General features: G+C 36.9%; 1 protein-coding gene across 4 annotated transcripts in view; it reads left to right on the plus strand.

The window, feature by feature from the left end:
* Nucleotides 1-17,617, plus strand: part of LOC116173214 (tyrosine-protein kinase Src64B) — a 91,733-nt gene extending 74,116 nt beyond the window's left edge. For all 4 annotated transcript variants that reach the window (XM_031490553.1, XM_031490551.1, XM_031490550.1 and 1 more), the window contains 4 exons: nt 3,708-3,838; nt 13,756-14,059; nt 14,109-14,362; nt 15,914-17,617. In XM_031490553.1, coding sequence (XP_031346413.1) covers nt 3,757-3,838; nt 13,756-14,059; nt 14,109-14,362; nt 15,914-16,836 — 1,563 coding nt within the window. In that variant the 5' untranslated portion in view covers nt 3,708-3,756 and the 3' untranslated portion in view covers nt 16,837-17,617. The remainder of the gene's footprint in view (nt 1-3,707; nt 3,839-13,755; nt 14,060-14,108; nt 14,363-15,913) is intronic.
* The last annotated feature ends 1,436 nt before the right edge of the window (nt 17,618-19,053 follow it).

A 19,053-nucleotide genomic window follows, 5' to 3' on the forward strand; every position in this document is an offset into this window, starting at 1 on the left:
GCAGATAGCTGTAAGGAGCAACATAGTCGAATGTGGATGTTTCGGGGGTTGTTTAACTTTGTGCTCTCCCTTCAATTTTTCCCTCGGGAATTGAGTTGTATTAGACGCTTTGTTATCCGAATTTCAAACAGAGCCATGATCTGGAATCGTTTCGTAACCACTTCCTTATTTTCCTCAAGTTGGAAATTTTTATCGGCAACTGTCTATATAAATAAATAAAATAATAATAATAAGTTTTTCTTTCTTACGGGAATTTTGTTTTAATTTTTTAAACAGCCCATAATAATCTCCTGTTCTGTCGCTATATAGTCTAGGCGATAGAGACTGTGAAATTGGCAAACTGGACATTTTGAGGTGGAAAAGAAAAAAATGGTGGAATATGTTCAGTTAGGTGTCAAAAACAACATATTAAAAATCCTACCCTCCAGACCCTGTGCTAAAAAGGCTCCAGCCACCCCACCATCCCCCAAAAACCGTGTTTTCGCTCTTTTTGGCTGATATCTCGCGATCTATGAGGTCTATATGAAATATTTTTAGCTGAAAATATTTCTCGGGAAATTTTATACAAGGTAGATACTCAGAAGTTAGCCTAGGTGTACCTCTTAGCCTATAGGAAATTCATAAAATCATCCATTTTCGTGTTTTTTTGCGGTTTTTTGCAAATATATCGCGACCTTTAGAGCTAGATGAAATATTTTTAGCTGAAAATGCTCTTCGTGCAATTTCGTACGAGATAGGTAACTGAAGAGTTGGCGTAAAGTCACCTTTCACCTTCAACTTTCATGTGTAAGGAAATATTCATTGTAAAACAAAATATTTCTATGTACCATTTATTCACGTAAAAACAGTATTTTCATATTAAAATACTCACACATTCATTTATATCTCAACGTAATCATTACCCTTATACTTATCCAAATCAATTCGTACTTTTTCGATCAGACTTCTCAATCAAAAGTTATAGACTAGAAACCAATTTGAAAAAAAATTCAAAGGGCTGTAACTTTTGAATTAGTAGCCCAATCTTGGAACTGTTTGAAATTATGGATTCTACAGGCCACATTCTATAAGAAAATTTTTTTTCCGGATCGATCTGAGACAATTTTTTTTTCGCGGCTCAAAAAAAGGCAGTGTATAACCTTCCTTTTTTACCAAAAATCGACTACACCAAAATTTCTCGGGAAAACACTTTTCTTATTAATTTTGGTGCGTAGAATCCAAAACAATTCGTACTTTTTCGATTAGACTTCTCAATCAAAAGTTATAGACTAGAAACCAATTTTGAAAAAAAATTGAAAGGGCTGTAACTTTTGAACTAGTAGCCCAATCTTGGAACTGTTTGAAATTATGGATTCTACAGGCCACATTCTATAAGAAAATTTTTTTTTCCGGGTCGATCTGAGACAATTTTTTTTTCGGGGCTCAAAAAAAGGCAGTGAATAACCTTCCTTTTTTTACCAAAAATCGACTACGCCAAAATTTCTCGGGAAAACACTTTTTCTTTTTCTACAGGCCTCATAGATCGCGAGATATCGGCCAAAAAGAGCGAAAACACGGTTTTTGGGGGATGGTGGGGGTGTCTGGAGCCTTTAGCACATTGTCTGGAGGGTGGGATTTTTAATATGTTGTTTCTGACACCTAACTGAACATATTCCATCATTTTTTTCTTTTCCACCTCAAAATGTCCAGTTAGATGTCCTTATCGCCTAGACTATTCTGCACTTTTTCGTTAAAGTTCCCGTTCCGTTACCGAAAATTTCAAATTTCTGCATTTAAATTTCTAAATTTTAAGAAATATAGATTTGAAAATCACTCTCAACCTAGTCCACTGTCTGTTTCCGATGTCCACGTGTTCCTCCTTTGATTTTAGCCCCTCCCACTCTCCCTACGTGTGTATTTTTAGTGCCTTTATGCTTTTTCCTCTTGAGGTCGTTCTTTTTTGAATTTGACCTAAAGTTTGCGATTTCCAAATGCATTCCACGCACGGGTGCCAGAAATTAATTCTGTGCGCATCCGCACTATTGTTTTTCCTGGGAGAAAGAAAAGCTTACAAAGCTTGTTTGGACATATTACCCCGCACGCAGGCGATCGACAATTAAAAAATCTTAGGTCACAGTTTTTTTCTTAGAAGTCTACATATTCCGGTCGTGCAAGGTTTACGATATTAGGTTAGTTGTTTCTAGTATTTTCTTTAAACATTTTTTAACAAATGCGCTAAAAACGTTCCCACTCCTCCACAAGATACGCGTAATTCTTCGCAACAGCTGCGGTTTCGTTCTCAGCACCAAAGCACGTGCGTTAATTAGATTTCGCCTAACAATAAAACTTCTTATCACAAACGACCAGAGGTAACATTTTATAAAGTACGCAAACTTAACCAGATTCTAACGCCCTATCTAAATTATATATTTAGGAAGCGATCAAATTTAAACAAAAAGTAATACAAAAACTACCTAATTACAAACAATTCTAAAAGGAAAAACTAACACTGAAATACTACTGCAAATGAAACGAAGTAACTGTGTTTATTTCGTAAATAATCCCCCAGATTTACTTACTAAATGAAAATATACTCATATACAGGGTGTCCCATTATTTTTGGTGTTTAGATCGAAATACCGGCCCACTGACACATAATGTAATATAAACCGGAATGGTAAAAATTTAGTGAATTCTGTTTCGGCGCCATTGATGCGTTTACGTGTATGTTTTGCCAGCACATATCTTTATTGTGGTCACACATTTTGATATAACGGGGAATTCTGGCGATACTGCGCGCGTCATACGACTTCCGCCTTTGATCTATCTAAAAAAAATGAAAGTGCATCCTCTGATTGTTATCGCACCGAATCTAAATAATTGAAGCTTATCTATAACATGTGAATATAATATCGGTCTGTGCGCGTCATTATCTTTGGTATGAGTTCGCAATTTTGTATTATTTATAAATCTAACAATAATAAAGTGCATAATGACGTTAAGATTTTTTAAAGGAGATAGACAAGGATACTTAAAAAAAACAGTAAAGGACCAATAATAGCACCTTGTGGTACTCCACGCTGATGCCTATTTAAAATTTTAAAGTGGTTCACGCAACTTTGATACCTGTGAGAGTGTTTTGAAAAAAAAGTAAACAATTCCTTATCTTATCAGTTGTCACTTACGACATTAAAATTTGGGACACGACACCTTTATTTTCCTACAAAAGGCGCTCACGTATTCCCGCTCGTTATACCTTTCACAATTGCGCATTGTACAAGTAAATTTGCCTGATTCATTACGTTAGGTGCACGTAAATATCGATTAATTTTTTTTTTCATTTTCATCCGATGACGGCGTTTAATTAAAATTTTTCCATGGAATTACATAGCATCATCGTCAGAGGTACAAATAAATTGCCTGTACGCTCACGATCCGATAAACAATTTTTACTAATTGGTTAACCTCAAATCAAATTGTACTTTTTGTGAAAGCTTGTTTACAGTTCTTAATCATCATCTAATTAAATGTTTGTAATTTATTTCTCTTTTTTCTACGTAACAATTAGACCCATTGTAAAATAAGTAAGACCGCCTCGTCATTTAACTGTTTATTGAACGAAAGCTAATTGTTACCTTTGCTCGCGTAATTACGACGCTTATATGACATAATCAGTCAGACATCCTTTTCGACGGTCTGTGTAATCGTGGGCGGTTTTTTTGTTGCAGATGAACCTGGCGACAATAGATTCGTAGTGACCCCCAAAAGGTCGCCACCATGGGTAACCAGTGCTGTAGTAAAAGACAGGAAGTGGAACCTCGCAGTATTTATACCGGACTTAAAACCCCTGGAAATGACGGTGAGTTTATTGTTAATAAGTTTGTTATTGTCTTGCCTTCCTACACCAACGACGATTTGGTTTTGAAAGTATTTTATGCCAATGCGATTCGTGAGACAACGTATACGTCTACCCACTATAATATGCAAGAAATATGCCATATTTGAGTTTGAGGAAGAAATGCCAATTTTGTGGCTTTTGGGGGTGCGTTAATAACGGGTACTCAAACTCGACTTAATTTCGTTTACGTTGACTCAATAAATAGTGGAAACCCACTGAGTTCGATCCCTTTAATCTGAGATTTAATTGGAATTCGCTTGGATTCCACGAAAAATAAAAATTCGGGGAAGATCGGTCAGAAGGAGATTTCTACGCTGAGGATACAAAAATATTTAAATAATTTTCTAGATAAGTTTTCAAACAACTTTACGATCCCTCGTTTACAGCTTAATGGTAATAATAATAGGTCAATAGTTTCCTTTATCCAATTGATCGCAAAGCTGTCGATTTGGGTTTAAAAAAAGAATAGAATTGCATAACGAACCTTATATGGAAGACTTCTCCACGGACGTGGAGATCTGGAGTTCTTACAGTTAGTGGGGTTGGTTTAACACATTGGGTATGGTATCAGATGATGCCCATTAACCTAGCAGAGCAAGGTCAGCAGAACACAATCAAACATATTGCATAATTAGGTGCTAATTAAGTGCCCTATTCCCGAATTAAATGCTCCTTTATTTTAAATTATGAACCTGGCAGAACATGTAATAATTTAAAAAAAAAGGAGCATTTAACCTGTTACAATAAATGAATTTTTCTGAACAAGTTAAACTAAGGGATGGTACAATCGGATAAATTGCAATTTAATTCTACTACTAACTTTGAAATCAATAACCGATATTGCATTTGTCATAATTATACGGCGAAAACCAGTACAAATTATTACCTAACTGATTCTTCTAATGCTACTTTTCCTCTTTGCGAGATTTAATAACGTAATTTAGATTTTTCCAACGAGGCCCCATTAATCGGTAATCGTTGAATTAATGACCTCTCCAGGGAGAGTCTCTCGACCGTGAGCTTGTAGCTTCAATGAAAGCCTCTAAAAACGAAGGAAATTTTTTTAACTCGTGCTAATTTCCTATGTGCAAGTGAACGGTTATTGTAATTTCCGAGTGTATAATTTGCGGCAATTTTATGAACATTAGACGGAGGACGTAATTGTGTGAATAAGAATTTTTTCGGATGCGTTTAAAATTCGTGTACATTACGCATGTAAATTTCTGCTGTGTTGCTTCACAAAATAAGTACCTACCTACCTTAGATTTTAGAATCACAATACATACATTCCAGGTAATAGTAAAATGACTTTTTTAAATAAAAAGCGGAAATACAATTATTTTCCTCGTCAAAATACCTTCAGTCTCAATGCGCGAAATTGAACTTCGCGCTCTTGTTATACAGGGTGTTTTTTTGGGAGCTTTAGTTAAACGTTTCTGGGAAAGTAAAATACGTAGCTTTTTGAAAATTTGTATTTAGGAGTTACTCTGAAGGCCGAATCTATGTAAAATATTTTCAAAATGTCCGCACTTCCGGAAACGCCGGAAGTAGATAGTAACTTCGTTATTTTAAATGGCAGCCCCTATTTTTTAATGCATTTTTGGATTCTACGTGAAATTTCAGTTCTTTTGGTACCCATATCTGCCATTTATGGTTTTTAAGTTATTTTGACTTTAAGAAAAAAAATGACCGATGCAGATGGTACCTTGATAATTGATTACTTGAAAAAGGTTATAGTCGTGGCAACTCATTTTTATCAGTGCATAGAGAATGAATAGGGCTTTCTTTTAGTGTACTTAAAAAAAGTTAAGTTGCGTACAACCACACCTATGGAGATCCAAATTTAAGAAACTTCAAGTCTATAAACTCAGTTTTTTAAATGGAATGGCCATGTTCTTAATATTGCATGAGATAGAGAATCGAAATTGGCATATTTTGATATTACATGTCTATAGCTATCTTTAACAGTTTCTGATTTATTCCCATTTCATTGAATTGATCTCGGAATTGATGCCATTTTTTTTTCGCATTTTCTTTTTAGTAGTTGGCCATGATTTTATAACAATCGAATTTTAAACAAATCAAGGAATGGATTCTTATTGATTCTAGTTCAGGTCTAAATAATTCATTAATAAATAACTCATTTATTAAGGATATAGGACGGAAAATTTTTGAAAAATCTAAACAGTCGTTCAACTGAATTTCTTAAATAACGTATAAGTCTGGAAATTAAGAGAGGTAATGCGATATCTGTTCTAGCAAAAATTCCATACCAAAAATGTTTCAACGAAGTTTTTTATATTTTGCATTGAATTTATTTTGTTAATCTTGCATTTCCAATTCAATTCATTTTCTTAAATATTCTCTTGTAGAGCTTTGTATCACTTGTGCTTCAACGGTTTGTAGTGCATTAAGGGGTACAAAATTTCCAAAATGCATACAATTTCGTTCCAGTTTTCGAATGAATGTACGGAAAGCACGCGCCGCGATTCTGCCCATTTCACCATAAATAACAATTAAATTCCAAAATAGGTGAAACCACTGCGAGTCGTTTTTCGATTTTTGAAAAACTATGTTAACCTATAACAGTAGGTGACGGATTAGTGTCACTAGATTTGTTTAAAATTCAATTGTTATAGAATCATGGCCGACTACTAAAAAGAAAATCCGAAAAAAATAGTGTCAATTCAATAAAATGGGAATAAGTCAGAAACTGTTAAAGATAGCTATAGGAACATGTATTGTCAAAATATGCCCATTTCGATTCTCTATCTCATGGAATAGTAAGAACATGGTCAAAATAACTTAAAAACCATAAATGGTAGATATCGACATATCAACTTTTGGTTAATGTCAATCTGTCAGTGATGACAGGCGTCATTATAGACATTTGGAAATGTCAAAAATGCGGCCGGTAAATTTATTTTTCTACTCGAGAAAGTTTTCACCTCGGTTTTCACTGTTAGAAAGAGAATGATTGCGATACGTGAACTTTTTGAAAGGGAATCTGAATTTAAGCATCACAAAATAACAAATTGGCGATGCGTACAAAATCAATAACAAACGTTGTAAACATAAAACTAGAACTAATCGAATTGTTCACGTCTCGAGTCAACAAAAACCGATGCAATCAATTAAGTGCGAAAAACAATCGATAAAACAACGCGAACTTGAATTACGCAACTTTGGATAATAATAATTGCGGTAAACGATGTTAAAAATAGTTGAAACAATCAAAGCGAAATAGGCCATTTTCTGAAAACCCATCACGTATCCATCCTAATGTTTCCCAAAGGGTGGTCGCTCCACCTCTGAGGAAGAGAAGAAGAAAAAAGCAATCGGGCGCGCAGGAAGTGCAACAATTTTATTTGGGACGTCCCTTGCAAAATGCCAATCTAACGGCTCGGTTCACGCGTTTGTTAACTGTATCTGTTTGTTTATTCAGCAGCGGGGTCCTAAATAATCGAGTGTTTATTTATCTTCATTTTGGTATACGGTATAATGGAACGATCTGGAAAAGGAGGTGGGTTGCTTTTTATAGAAATTGCATCGAGTAAGGCATCGTAAATAAAATAATAACGGTTGAACAGCATGCCGGTGCCGGTTTATCGATAAAGCTATTAATTTTGAGAGTGCGTAGGTTTTTTTCTACAAAAATGATTGGCAACATAAATTAAGCGTGAATGTCAATGTAAAAAAAACTAGGTGCACGTACTTATAAGATGGTGACTTTTTGATAAGATATCGACGATATCGTTGCCATAAATAAATATATGCGATAAGAATACACAATGATAATCGATGAGTGATGCATCGTTACTCAGTTCTCAGATCAAGTTAGCAGCGAGAAGTTCCAGTTCAGTGCAAATTTGAGCCAAATACGAATCGAATTGATTCAAAAATATAGATACACTGAGGTGAGGGTTGAAACGTTAGTGGTATGGAATTTGTGGCACTATGGATCATACTTGAGGTATGGCGTTGGGAACATTAATGTAAGTTTTGGTTTAAATGAAGTGCTAAAGATTTGGTACCTGTGAAACAAATGAGTACAAGGTGCCCCAACAAAAATGTGTACCCTCCATGGAACTAAAAAATAAATGTTTCGACAAAATTCCGACTAAATGGTCTTTCTATATGAAGGTGGGCCAATTTTAATGCAACAATTCATGACCATAAAACATCGTATTTCAATAGATCATTCTCATACAATGTAGCTAAGGTTTATAATTCCATTCCACCACTCCTCAAGCACTTATCTGTTGTTCCATTTAAGTATCATCTTAAAGATTGGCTGCGAAAACAAATTTAATAATAATAATTATTATTATTATTAAATTAGGTCAGCTTGGCAAAACTTTAATAATGTAAATTATATCAAAATAAAACTCAAAAATTTTCCTTCTTTTCTATAACCCCCCCGTCATCAATTTCTTACCCCCCCCCCCCCCTTATCCAGAATCTCACTCCTACTTCTCCCCGTCATTGCCACCTCCGTACAGTTACATGACATGTGTCCTCTTTTTCCTCTGCATACTCTACATTTTCTTTCTTCTTCTTGTCTCCATTTCTCTTTCCCTCTCTCTTCATTTCCGCATCTGAATCCTATCGCCCCTTTCCTGCAGTCTTATCGCCCTGCGCCCCGACGCTATCCTTATCTTTTCCACTTTTTTTTTCTTCCTCTAATAAACAATTTGTGCCCTTCGTTTAATCCTAATACCCATAACCCATTCTTTGTACTTCTTCCAGTTCCTCCCATTCCTTCCGCCCCCACATCTCCGTTCCGTACATAAGCACCCCTCTCACCATTGCATCGAACAGGTACTTTCTTATTCTAAAATCATTCTTGGAACCCCTCTCTTCAATTCCCCACACCTGCCTCATCGACCCCCCCCCCCTTAATTCTCTTATTTGCGCATTTGCCCCATTGTTTCTATTAATAATAATAATAATAATTTATTTCCAACAACAAAGCCTACTGCAGGAAATTTCAAAGAATAAACAAAATGAAAATACAAACTTATAATAATATAATAATTCTTTGCATTTGGTACTCTAAATATGTAATTTCTTTTAACTTTTCTATTCTTTCCTTCCTCCGTTTTCCTTCCACTCCCCTTCTCAAATCTCATCTTCGACTTATCTACATTTTACTCCATTCCCAATACCTCTCCATTCTTCCCGTAATTTTCTTCATCTATTCTCTGTTGCCCATGATGTGTGCTTATTGAAGAGACCATATATCTGCCTTCTACGATCCCTCCATCTTGACCCTGCCTTAATACTTTTTCCATTTCTCTTAAGTAGAGATTAAATAAGGTTGGGCTAAGTGGGCATCCATGTGTTAGTCCTTTACATGTCCGCAACTCTTCAGATTCCTTCCCTTCTATTCTTACCCTCAATTTTACTTCCTTGATTCTAGCTTTAACTTCTCGTCCATATTCCGATCTTCCATACTTTTTCCCTTTCCACTCTGTCAAACACTGCCCTTAGATCCATCAAAAACGCTATCTCCTTTTGGCCCGTTTTAGCGCGTTTTTGAAAAAAGGACAGTCGATCGTTCTCCTCCCTTTTCCGAAGCCCATTCATGTTTCCTTCAATATCATTTATCTTTCTAGTTCTTCGTTCAGTATCATAGTATACGTATATAGTACTTCTCGTATAATTTCCCTCATAAACTTTATTCCTTCTTTTGAAGATCGCACAATTACCCCTTCTTTCCATTCTTCGGGTATTGAAGAGGGGGGGGGGGGCTTTCAATGCATTGTTTACTTGATTTCTCATCCCTCCCTTGAGCCTATCTGTTGCGAAAATCAAGGCCTCATTACCTATTTCGTCTCTCTCTCTGTCGCTTTCCATTTCTTTAGTCTTTTTAATTGCTGCTCGATCGCCTCCTTAAACCTCCTCTCTTCCTACCCCTTCCATAACCTTCTCTTTCTTCTGCTTTTCGTGCACTAACTTGGCAAAATGTTGTTTCCATTCTTCTAATTGTATTTCCCTCCTACTTCTATTTTTAGCGCATTTTTTAAGAATGGGTATTGTTTTCGTTTTGTCCGTTCGTCCGTCCGTCCGGACCCACTTTTACCGTTTTGAACTACTTGTAAGGGAATAGTCCGAGAGTCCTGCAATTTTTTGCAGTAGGTAGCCTATACCTTGAAGGCGAAATAAATTGATTTTTACAAACTAGAACTTTTGCGGGGGGGGGGGGGGAAAAATTAATTTTATCTCTCATTTATTCTAACTGAAGGTCTCAACGAAAGGAACCGTTTTATACCAACTACTGCCCTTCTTTCTGTCCTCTTATCAACGTTGGGGGGGGGGGGGCTAGTTTTATTATCCTTCATGGTACTCTAATGAAAGGTCTTAACGAAAGGAATTAATCTCTGCCAACCATAGCCCTACTCCTCCTCGACCTCTTATCGTGATCGGGTATATTCCCTTATACCTCAAGAACGGATTGTCGAAAGAGGGTACTCACAAAGGGCGATTGAGACGTTTGCAAGAAATATATCCATTGGTGATGTGAAAACAAAAGCTATTTCAGTTTAAAAAAATGCCTTTTATTTGCACAAGAGGTGTGCACAATTTATATTCTTTACATTTTCTTTTGTACTTTTTTTTGTTCCCTCGCCTCTTTCTCTTGAATTTCCCCCTCTTGTTTCTTTATTTACCATTTCGCCATATCTATTTCTCTCTTCCGTACACTCTTTGTCCCACCACTCCTTTCTACAGTCGGCGATAATTGTATGTCGTGGTACTCAGAATGGGGCCACTTAATTTTGCTAGTGCACCTTTGCTTTTATTATGTAATTTTGAAACGTTTCAAACAAGTCAAAAACAATTTTTGGTGTGCTATCACTAGACTCAAGCGCATTTTTGGTGTGGCAAATGAGGTGCTGGCGTTGTAGTTGTGGGTGTGGTAAAGGTGGTGGATTCCTGCCTCTTCCATTTGCGACACTCTTCCCTTGTGTGTCCACTGTTGCGACGGTGTCGGCCAATACTCCGTCTAGTCCTCCCACGCTTTATTGTAGATTGCCTGTAGTAATTCTGTCCCTGCTGCCCCCACATATTTCAACATTTCTCCTGTAATTTTGTCATTTCCAGGTGATTTATTATTTTTAAGTTCTTTCAGCGTTTCTACAACTTCCTGTATTGATATAGCATCTTCTTCTGTGCTAATTATTTCTTCTTGATTTCTATCTCTTTCTCGAATTATATTTGCTTCTTGTGTATTTTCTAGTAAGCTTTTAAAATAATTTCTCCATCTTTCCATTACTTTTTCCTCATTTTTGATAATTTCTCCGTCAGCTTGTATTGAAGTGTGTGTTGCTTTCCCTTTTCTGAGATTCTTTAACACCTTATAAAACAGTTCTTGGTTGCCTTTACTGTGTTTTTTTAATTTCTCTCCGAATTCTTGCCATGTTCTCTGTTTCGCTGCCGCTATACTTTCTTTCGCCGCTTTTCTTTGTTCTTTGTAGATCCTGTAATTTGTTTCGTTGTTTGTTTTATTTCTTCGTTCTACCAAGGTATTCAAAGGGCTGTAACTTTTGATCTAGTAGCCCAATCTTGGAACTGTTTGAAATTATGGATTCTACAGGCCACATTCTATAAGAAAATTTTTTTTCCGGGTCGATCTGAGACAATTTTTTTTCGGGGCTCAAAAAAATCCAAAAATCGACTGCACCAAAATTTCTCGGGAAAACACTTTTTCTTATTAATTTTGGTGCGTAGAATCCAAAACAATTCGTACTTTTTCGATCCGACTTCTCAATCAAAAGTTATGGACCAATTTCGAAAGAAAATTCAAAGGGCTGTAACTTTCGATCTAGTAGCCCAATCTTGGAACTGTTTGAAATTATGGATTCTACATGTCCTGAGGGGCCCCCCAAAAGTTTGTGTGAATGAAAAAATTGTTGTGCAAAATCTGCCGCCTTAAAGTAAATGCAGATTTAAACAAAATTAATGCATACACTAAGGGATGCCGGAAATTCTAAAATCCTGCAGATCGTGTATATAAGGTTACCATTTAGAAAGTTAAAAAGTCCTAATAAGTGATAAAAAGCCTAAAGTGGGTATTACACTGAGGTTTTGCCCATGGGCAAGACATTTTTTTTTTTATTGAAAGGAATAATGCCTGAACTACAAGGTCTTGTGGCATTTTTGCTTATACAGCAGATAAAATTGACTTTGCAGTTCAATAAAATAAAAGTCCGGACATTTTCGTCATAAAATGCAAACATTGTGCCTTTTTATTGAGGGTAAGGAGGGCCTCCACGAACGAATGGCCCAGGGCCCCGAAAAACTTAAAAACGGCACTGTCCGTCTTCTATTTTCGACGAGAAACTCGGTGAAGGTGTTGGCTCTGGTTCGAGGTGCAGCCTTCCTGATGCCGAGTCGCAGTGAGCCATACTCCACGCTTCGTTAGAACGTTCGGTCTTCCTGATTTAGACGAACAGAGGGCGCTTTTCGCATATAAGGCCTAAAGTCACTAGATATAGAAAGTACCGCAATCATCCGCCATTTTTGGGCAAATTTGCTGCCAACTTAAAAAAATTGACAAATAAAATCTGAATAGCTGTAATTTTTTATAACCTAACTTCATAGTACTGTCATGTTTTATAAAAATATATACAGATATCTCCAAACAGGTGGAACAATCCCTAACATTAAAGTTACTAGAATCTGGTAACTTCCGCCATTTTTGGGCAAAAATCATGCGTTCTCTCTCTAACACACGAGCCCAATGGATTGCGGTACTTTCTATATTTAGTGACTTTAATAAGGCCAAAAGATTATATACAGGTAGATGGGGATGGGGGGTTGTTACAAAATTGATTTTTCTCATTAAGTCAGAATTTAGTTAAAAAATTAATTGCACATCCTTCATCTAACCCACTTTATTTATCCCCCTTATAATGATCGAAAAACTAATCCACGCCAACCCCTAATGGAACAACTTTACCTTGAATATCTCAACTTCCTCTCCTTCTATAATTAAAAACGGACGACGTGTGGGGGTTTTCTCGCAATTTTGTTTACATTGGGTCCGTAAATACATAAGTTGCAGATTTTTGCATATTTAGCGTTGCTAATTTCACGCGAGTGTCTCACGAATTCGATGGCCAAAAACTAAAAATGTACTATGTTGCTCACTATTTCTGCAAAAACGCCCTTTTTTGCGAACTGCATGTGTAGATAATGATTTATTTCGCCCCCTTTTTTTATACAATGTTCTTTGTTTCCAAATGCAATATTAGTTTAGAAAATGAAGAGCTTAGTATTTCCGGAGAGTTTTAAAACCAAAATAAGTAGATCAAACAAAGGCTTTAGAAAGCTGTACTTATTCATTCTTATTGATTTTTGGTTCTCCTTAATTCAGTTAAGAGCTCAATTTAGGTTTAAATACCGTAAAGATCTACTGTAATGAATGTATTACGCGCGCATCTATTATAAAATATAAAACAAATTTAATAAATTTTATTACAGTAATGATGATTGAGGATTCAGTTATTCCAGTTGTCACGTGCTACTTAACTTTCAATTGTTGATGTAAAAGAAATCTTAATTCGGTACAATTTTACAATCGTTTTGATGATCGCATTCGAACGTTTCGGTTCAAAAGTGAGGAATTTCCATATTTTTGATCGTTGACACGTGCGACCCTAATGTGGACGAGGATTGAAAATGAAAACACACCAATGACTAATATTTTGTAACAATTAGGGTGTAAAAATGTAATGACTTCATGAAGTGCGAAATGCTTGCGATTTTCCAGTCTGTTAGACGCCCTGCTTCCTCATTTAGGAAAATGAACCTGCTCGAAATCGAGCATCGCTCCAAGAAATTCGCGTTTAATTAATTCTTATTCTCTGTTTCAGTGAAAATAATAGGCGGTTTAGAGCCTCGCTATACACCTGATCCCCAAAGAAGCCATGTAGACATAATCCGTCCGCGACCAACGCCAACAAGACCTACGATAGGTGGCGGCAATCCAATTGTTATTGCCCTCTACAATTATACGGCGCGAGATTCCACCGATGTCACCTTCAGAAAGGGCGATAGATTACAAGTTATCGACAATTCCGATGGCGATTGGTGGACGGTCGTGCACTTAGGAACGGGACAGGAAGGGCTGATACCTGGCAATTTTGTGGCGGTCGAATTAAGCGTGGAGAGCGAAGAGTAAGCTCCCCTAACGCGTGTCAATCCTATCGACGTTGTTTATTTTTAGTTGGTTTTTTGAAAATGTAACGAGGAAGGAAGCAGATAAATTGTTGTTAGCCGAGGAAAATCCGCGAGGTACTTTTCTAGTCCGACCTTCAGAACACAATCCGCACGGATATTCGTTATCGGTTAAAGACTGGGAGGAGCAGCGGGGTTACCACGTCAAACATTACAAAATAAAACCTTTAGATAATGGTGGATACTACATATCTACCAATAAAACCTTCCTATCCTTATCAGAATTAGTTCAAGCTTACTCAAGTAAGTATGGGATACATACCCTCAACCCTCTATGGGTCGTTAACTTGGCCCCCCACCGAGAGATTTGATAGTCGTATTATTTTTAAATGAATGCGCTCATATGCGCCACCGATAATAACTCTTGCGCCATTATCGTTTTTTTAGAAATCCTAAAAAAACATTGGGGGAGGGGGGGCAAGTGAACGTAGCCCCCTCCAGTACGTATTTTGTCGCTTGTAACTAGGTCACCTGATACATTTGGTTATGCGCTCAATTGCGCCACTTGAATTAAAGCTAGCGCCATTACGGTTAAGCCGTGACAAATTTTCAAAAAGTGGGGGGGGCCAACTTAACGTTTTTAAAAGTTACTTTTTTTTTAACATCTTTTCATACGAAATTGTACTCTCAGGTATGCGCTGAAATGCGCCGTAAAAAGATATCTTTGCGCCATTATTGTTTTTTGGATATCCTTAAATATATTTGGGGGGGGCCAAGTGAACGGAATCCCCCATAACGCATTTTGCTACCGGTATTTGTGCCACTTGATACATCTGGTTATGAGCTCAATTGCGCCACTTGAATTAAAGCTAGCGCCATTACGGTTAAGCCATAAAAAATTTTTAAAAAGTGGAGGGTCTAACTTAGCGTTTTCAAAAGTTATTTCCGGAAGTGCGTCCATTTTGAAAATATTTTACATCGATTCGGCCTTCGGAGTAACTCCTAAATACAAATTTTTAAAAACCTACCTATTTTACTTTCCCAGAATCGTTTAACTAAAGCTCCCAAAAAAAACACCCTGTAGTGTTTCTGAAACACTATAATGGCGCCAAGATTTTTGTTTACGGCGCATTTTAGCGCATGATGAAAGGTACGATGTAGTAGAAAAAACATGTTAAAAAACGTAACTTTTGAAAACGTTAAGTTGGCCCCCCCCACTTTTTAAAAATTTTTTATGACAACCGTAATGGCGCTAGCTTTAATTCAAGTGGCGCAATTGAGCGCATAACCAGATGTATCGCGTGGCACAAATACCGGTAGCAAAATGCGTTATGGGGGGTTCCGTTCACTTGGCCCCTCCCAAATATATTTAAGGATAACCAAAAAACAAGAATGGCGCAAAGATATATTTTTACGGCGCATTGTAGCGCATACCTGGGAGTACAATTTCGTATGAACAGATGTTGAAAAAAAGTAACTTTAAAAAACGTTAAGTTGGCCCCCCCACTTTTTGAAAATTTGTCACGCCTTAACCTTAATGGCGCAAGCTTTAATTGAAGTGGCGCAATTGAGCGCATAACCAAATGTATCAGGTGACCTAGTTACAAGCGACAAAATACGTACTGGGGGGCGGGGGGGGGCTACGTTCACTTGGCCCCCCCAAATGTTTTTTAGGATTTCTAAAAAACGATAATGGCGCAAGAGTTATTATCGGTGGCGCATATGAGCGCATAACGAGCGCATTCATTTTAAAATAATACGACCATCAAATCTCTCGGTGGGGGGGCCAAGTTAACGGACCCACCCTGTATCGGCGTTATTTTAAGAGATAGATATGAATGAATTTTATTACAGAAAATGCATGGGGTTTGTGCCACGTGCTGTCTAGGCCATGCACGAAGCCTCAGCCTCAAATGTGGGATTTGGGTCCCACATTTAGGGATAAATGGGAAATACCTAGAGAAGAGATTCACCTAATTCGGCGATTGGGGCGCGGCAATTTCGGTGAAGTGTACTACGGCAAGTGGAGGAATAGTATCGACGTTGCCGTGAAGACGCTACGCGAAGGTACAATGTCAACCCAGGCATTCCTCCAAGAGGCGGCCATTATGAAGAAGTTTAGGCATAAGCGCTTAGTTGCACTTTACGCGGTCTGCAGTAAAGAGGAACCGATCTATATAGTTCAAGAATACATGTCCAAAGGTAGCCTGTTAGACTTCCTCCGAAAGGAGGAAGGAAAAACGTTGGAATTCGAAGATCTGATATACATAGCGTCACAAGTGGCCTCCGGCATGGAGTACTTAGAATCGAAACAGCTAATCCACAGGGATTTGGCAGCTCGAAACGTCCTAATCGGCGAGAACAACATTGCGAAAATATGCGACTTCGGTTTGGCACGAGTAATCGAAGATAACGAATACTGCCCGAAGCAAGGATCTCGGTTTCCCGTAAAGTGGACGGCGCCCGAGGCGATAATCTATGGCAAATTCTCGATTAAGTCGGACGTGTGGTCGTACGGAATACTACTCATGGAGCTGTTCACCTACGGCCAGGTACCCTATCCGGGAATGCACGGACGCGAAGTAATCGAGCAAGTCGAAAAGGGCTACAGAATGCCTAAACCTACCTCACACTGTATACCTGACGAAATTTACCAATATATGTTGAGCTGTTGGGACGCGCGACCCGAAAATAGACCCACCTTCGAATTCTTAACCCATTACTTCGAAGGTTTCAATGTAACCTCCGAGATACCGTACAGGGAAGTGCCGGACTAGGGATTGCTTTTATACGGCTTCTGCTAATTTGTGACAATGGGGCATCTCGAATTCTCATTCCTAAATATATTTTCTCTAAAGTAAATTTGGTGCTCACTCGAAGAAAGTCACCCCTAAAGTTGGTGCAGAAGAGATGGGGTTGTCACGAATTAAACCATAGGAGAATTTAATTAGGCTTGACATTCTTTTCGTAATTCTGTAATCTAGACAGGGTCTAAAGCACTGAAATTTGTGATCACCATTCTAACTTTACTAAAAATCGAATTCTAAAATCTCTCGAATTTTCCCTTTTTGGTTTTATATGGGGCGACTGTCACACTCCCCCCGTATTTCGACGGACCAAATTGAGTTTTTTCAAAAATTTACCGTTAGGAAAGCGTTTTATTCCTAAGACTTAACGCATTTTTTTGTGTATTTGTAAATGTTTGTGAGTTAGTTTGTCATTGTAAATTATGCTTTATGTATTATATAAATATATGATTTTCGAATAGGAAAAAAATATTAGAATAGAATTAATATTGAAAAGAATAACGGTGGTTTTTTCAGCACATTTTACATATTTTTCTACCAACTTATCATTGTTTCTTCTTAAGAAAAAAAAGGTGCACGTGTGTGTTATAATTAATGTATAATGTTTATAGCAAACGTCCACTATAACGAGGAATATTTAGTCATGTTGGTATTTAATTTAATATTAAGTATTAGTGAAGTGATAATGTACAGTATGTTCTAGAAAAGATGACCACAGTTTGTGAGGACAATATAAACAGATTAAAAGTAAGGAATTATTTTATTTTAATATCCCATCTAGAACAACAGAATAAAAAAACTGAAAAAATAAATTATAATTTTTTTTCAAATTACATTATTTTTATAAAGCGAATTTTGGCATGGGAATAAATTCCTATGAATATCCCATCTAGAACATCATAGGAATTTATTCCCTTGCTAAAATTCGCTTTATAAAAATAACAATTTGAAAAAAAATTATAATTTCTTTTTTCAGTTTTTTTATTCTGTTGCAATATTTTTATTTTGTGCGTTAAAAAAATGTAATGGGATTATTAGGTATGGCATTAAAAAAATTCAATATAATAACAATAAAACAATTATTTTTTTAGCATAATTTTGAAAATTACATGCAAAGTACCCAATAAATGTACAATGTGGTATATTTTTACCCGGTCATAATTTTGGTTCACGGAGGGAGGGTGTCCCTGAATTCAACGGGATCAATGTTGCAATCCAATTGATGGTAAAGCTGTCGATTTAGGTTTTAAAAAATAATACATTTTCAGAACGAACTTTGTCTGGGCGACTTCGCCTTGGATGTGGAAACTTGGTTCTTACAGTTACAGGGTTGGTTCAAGACAGTGTGGTTGATAGGTGATTTCAATCACAAATTTCGGTCGGTTGATAAAGCTTCTGGTCAGTGCAAAATGTTGGCAAAGAAACGAGCACTAGCATAAACTCGATTTTAAAGGGGTGTTCAGGAAATGTGGATTTAATGTATGGGAAATCCCTTTTGCGGACTTTTCACCTTGATTAATTTTAACATTAGCTGCACAAAATTGAAAGTAAATATTATCTGATGTTATCAACAGTTTTCTTTATCACAATTTCACTTTTGCTCAGGATATTAGAGTACAGGTCGCGTACTATAGCATGGCGAATAACAGCGCAGACAGAATATGACATGACATCGGCAACTGCAGTCGGGAAAACTTGAAATCATCAATGATGGAAAGTTCCTTTAGTTCATTTACTGACACCACCACACTTAAATTGCTTTTAATTTTTGCCCAAGCATGTGCTACCGCAATTCTATTTTATGTATAGCGAAGTGCATCCTTTATACACTATCAAAATTGGCGAACGTGAAGCCCGTTTACCGCCTTCTAGGCCAACATTGCGGTTGCCCATATGCTACTTGTACACATTATGTTGCAAACTTAACCCATCACCAAAGTTCATCTAGTTTACCATGTAAAATAGGGCGGGCTTATTTTGTCTAGGATGGATGACCTCCAACTGGAAGGTGCTTCTAGGATGATCTCCCACTTTTCAAATCGCATTATTATTCATTTACCTTCAATTAAAATTCGAAACACGTGGGGAGGGAAGCACAAATTACCTTTTCAAAATGTTTGGCGCTAATTTCTGTTGCAAATATTGTAAAAGGTACAATTTAGCATTAAAGAAACCTTTAAAATTTAA

The sequence above is a fragment of the Photinus pyralis genome, unplaced genomic scaffold (assembly GCF_008802855.1).
Source record: "Photinus pyralis isolate 1611_PpyrPB1 unplaced genomic scaffold, Ppyr1.3 Ppyr1.4_LG6, whole genome shotgun sequence".
NCBI classification, from domain to species: domain Eukaryota; kingdom Metazoa; phylum Arthropoda; class Insecta; order Coleoptera; family Lampyridae; genus Photinus; species Photinus pyralis.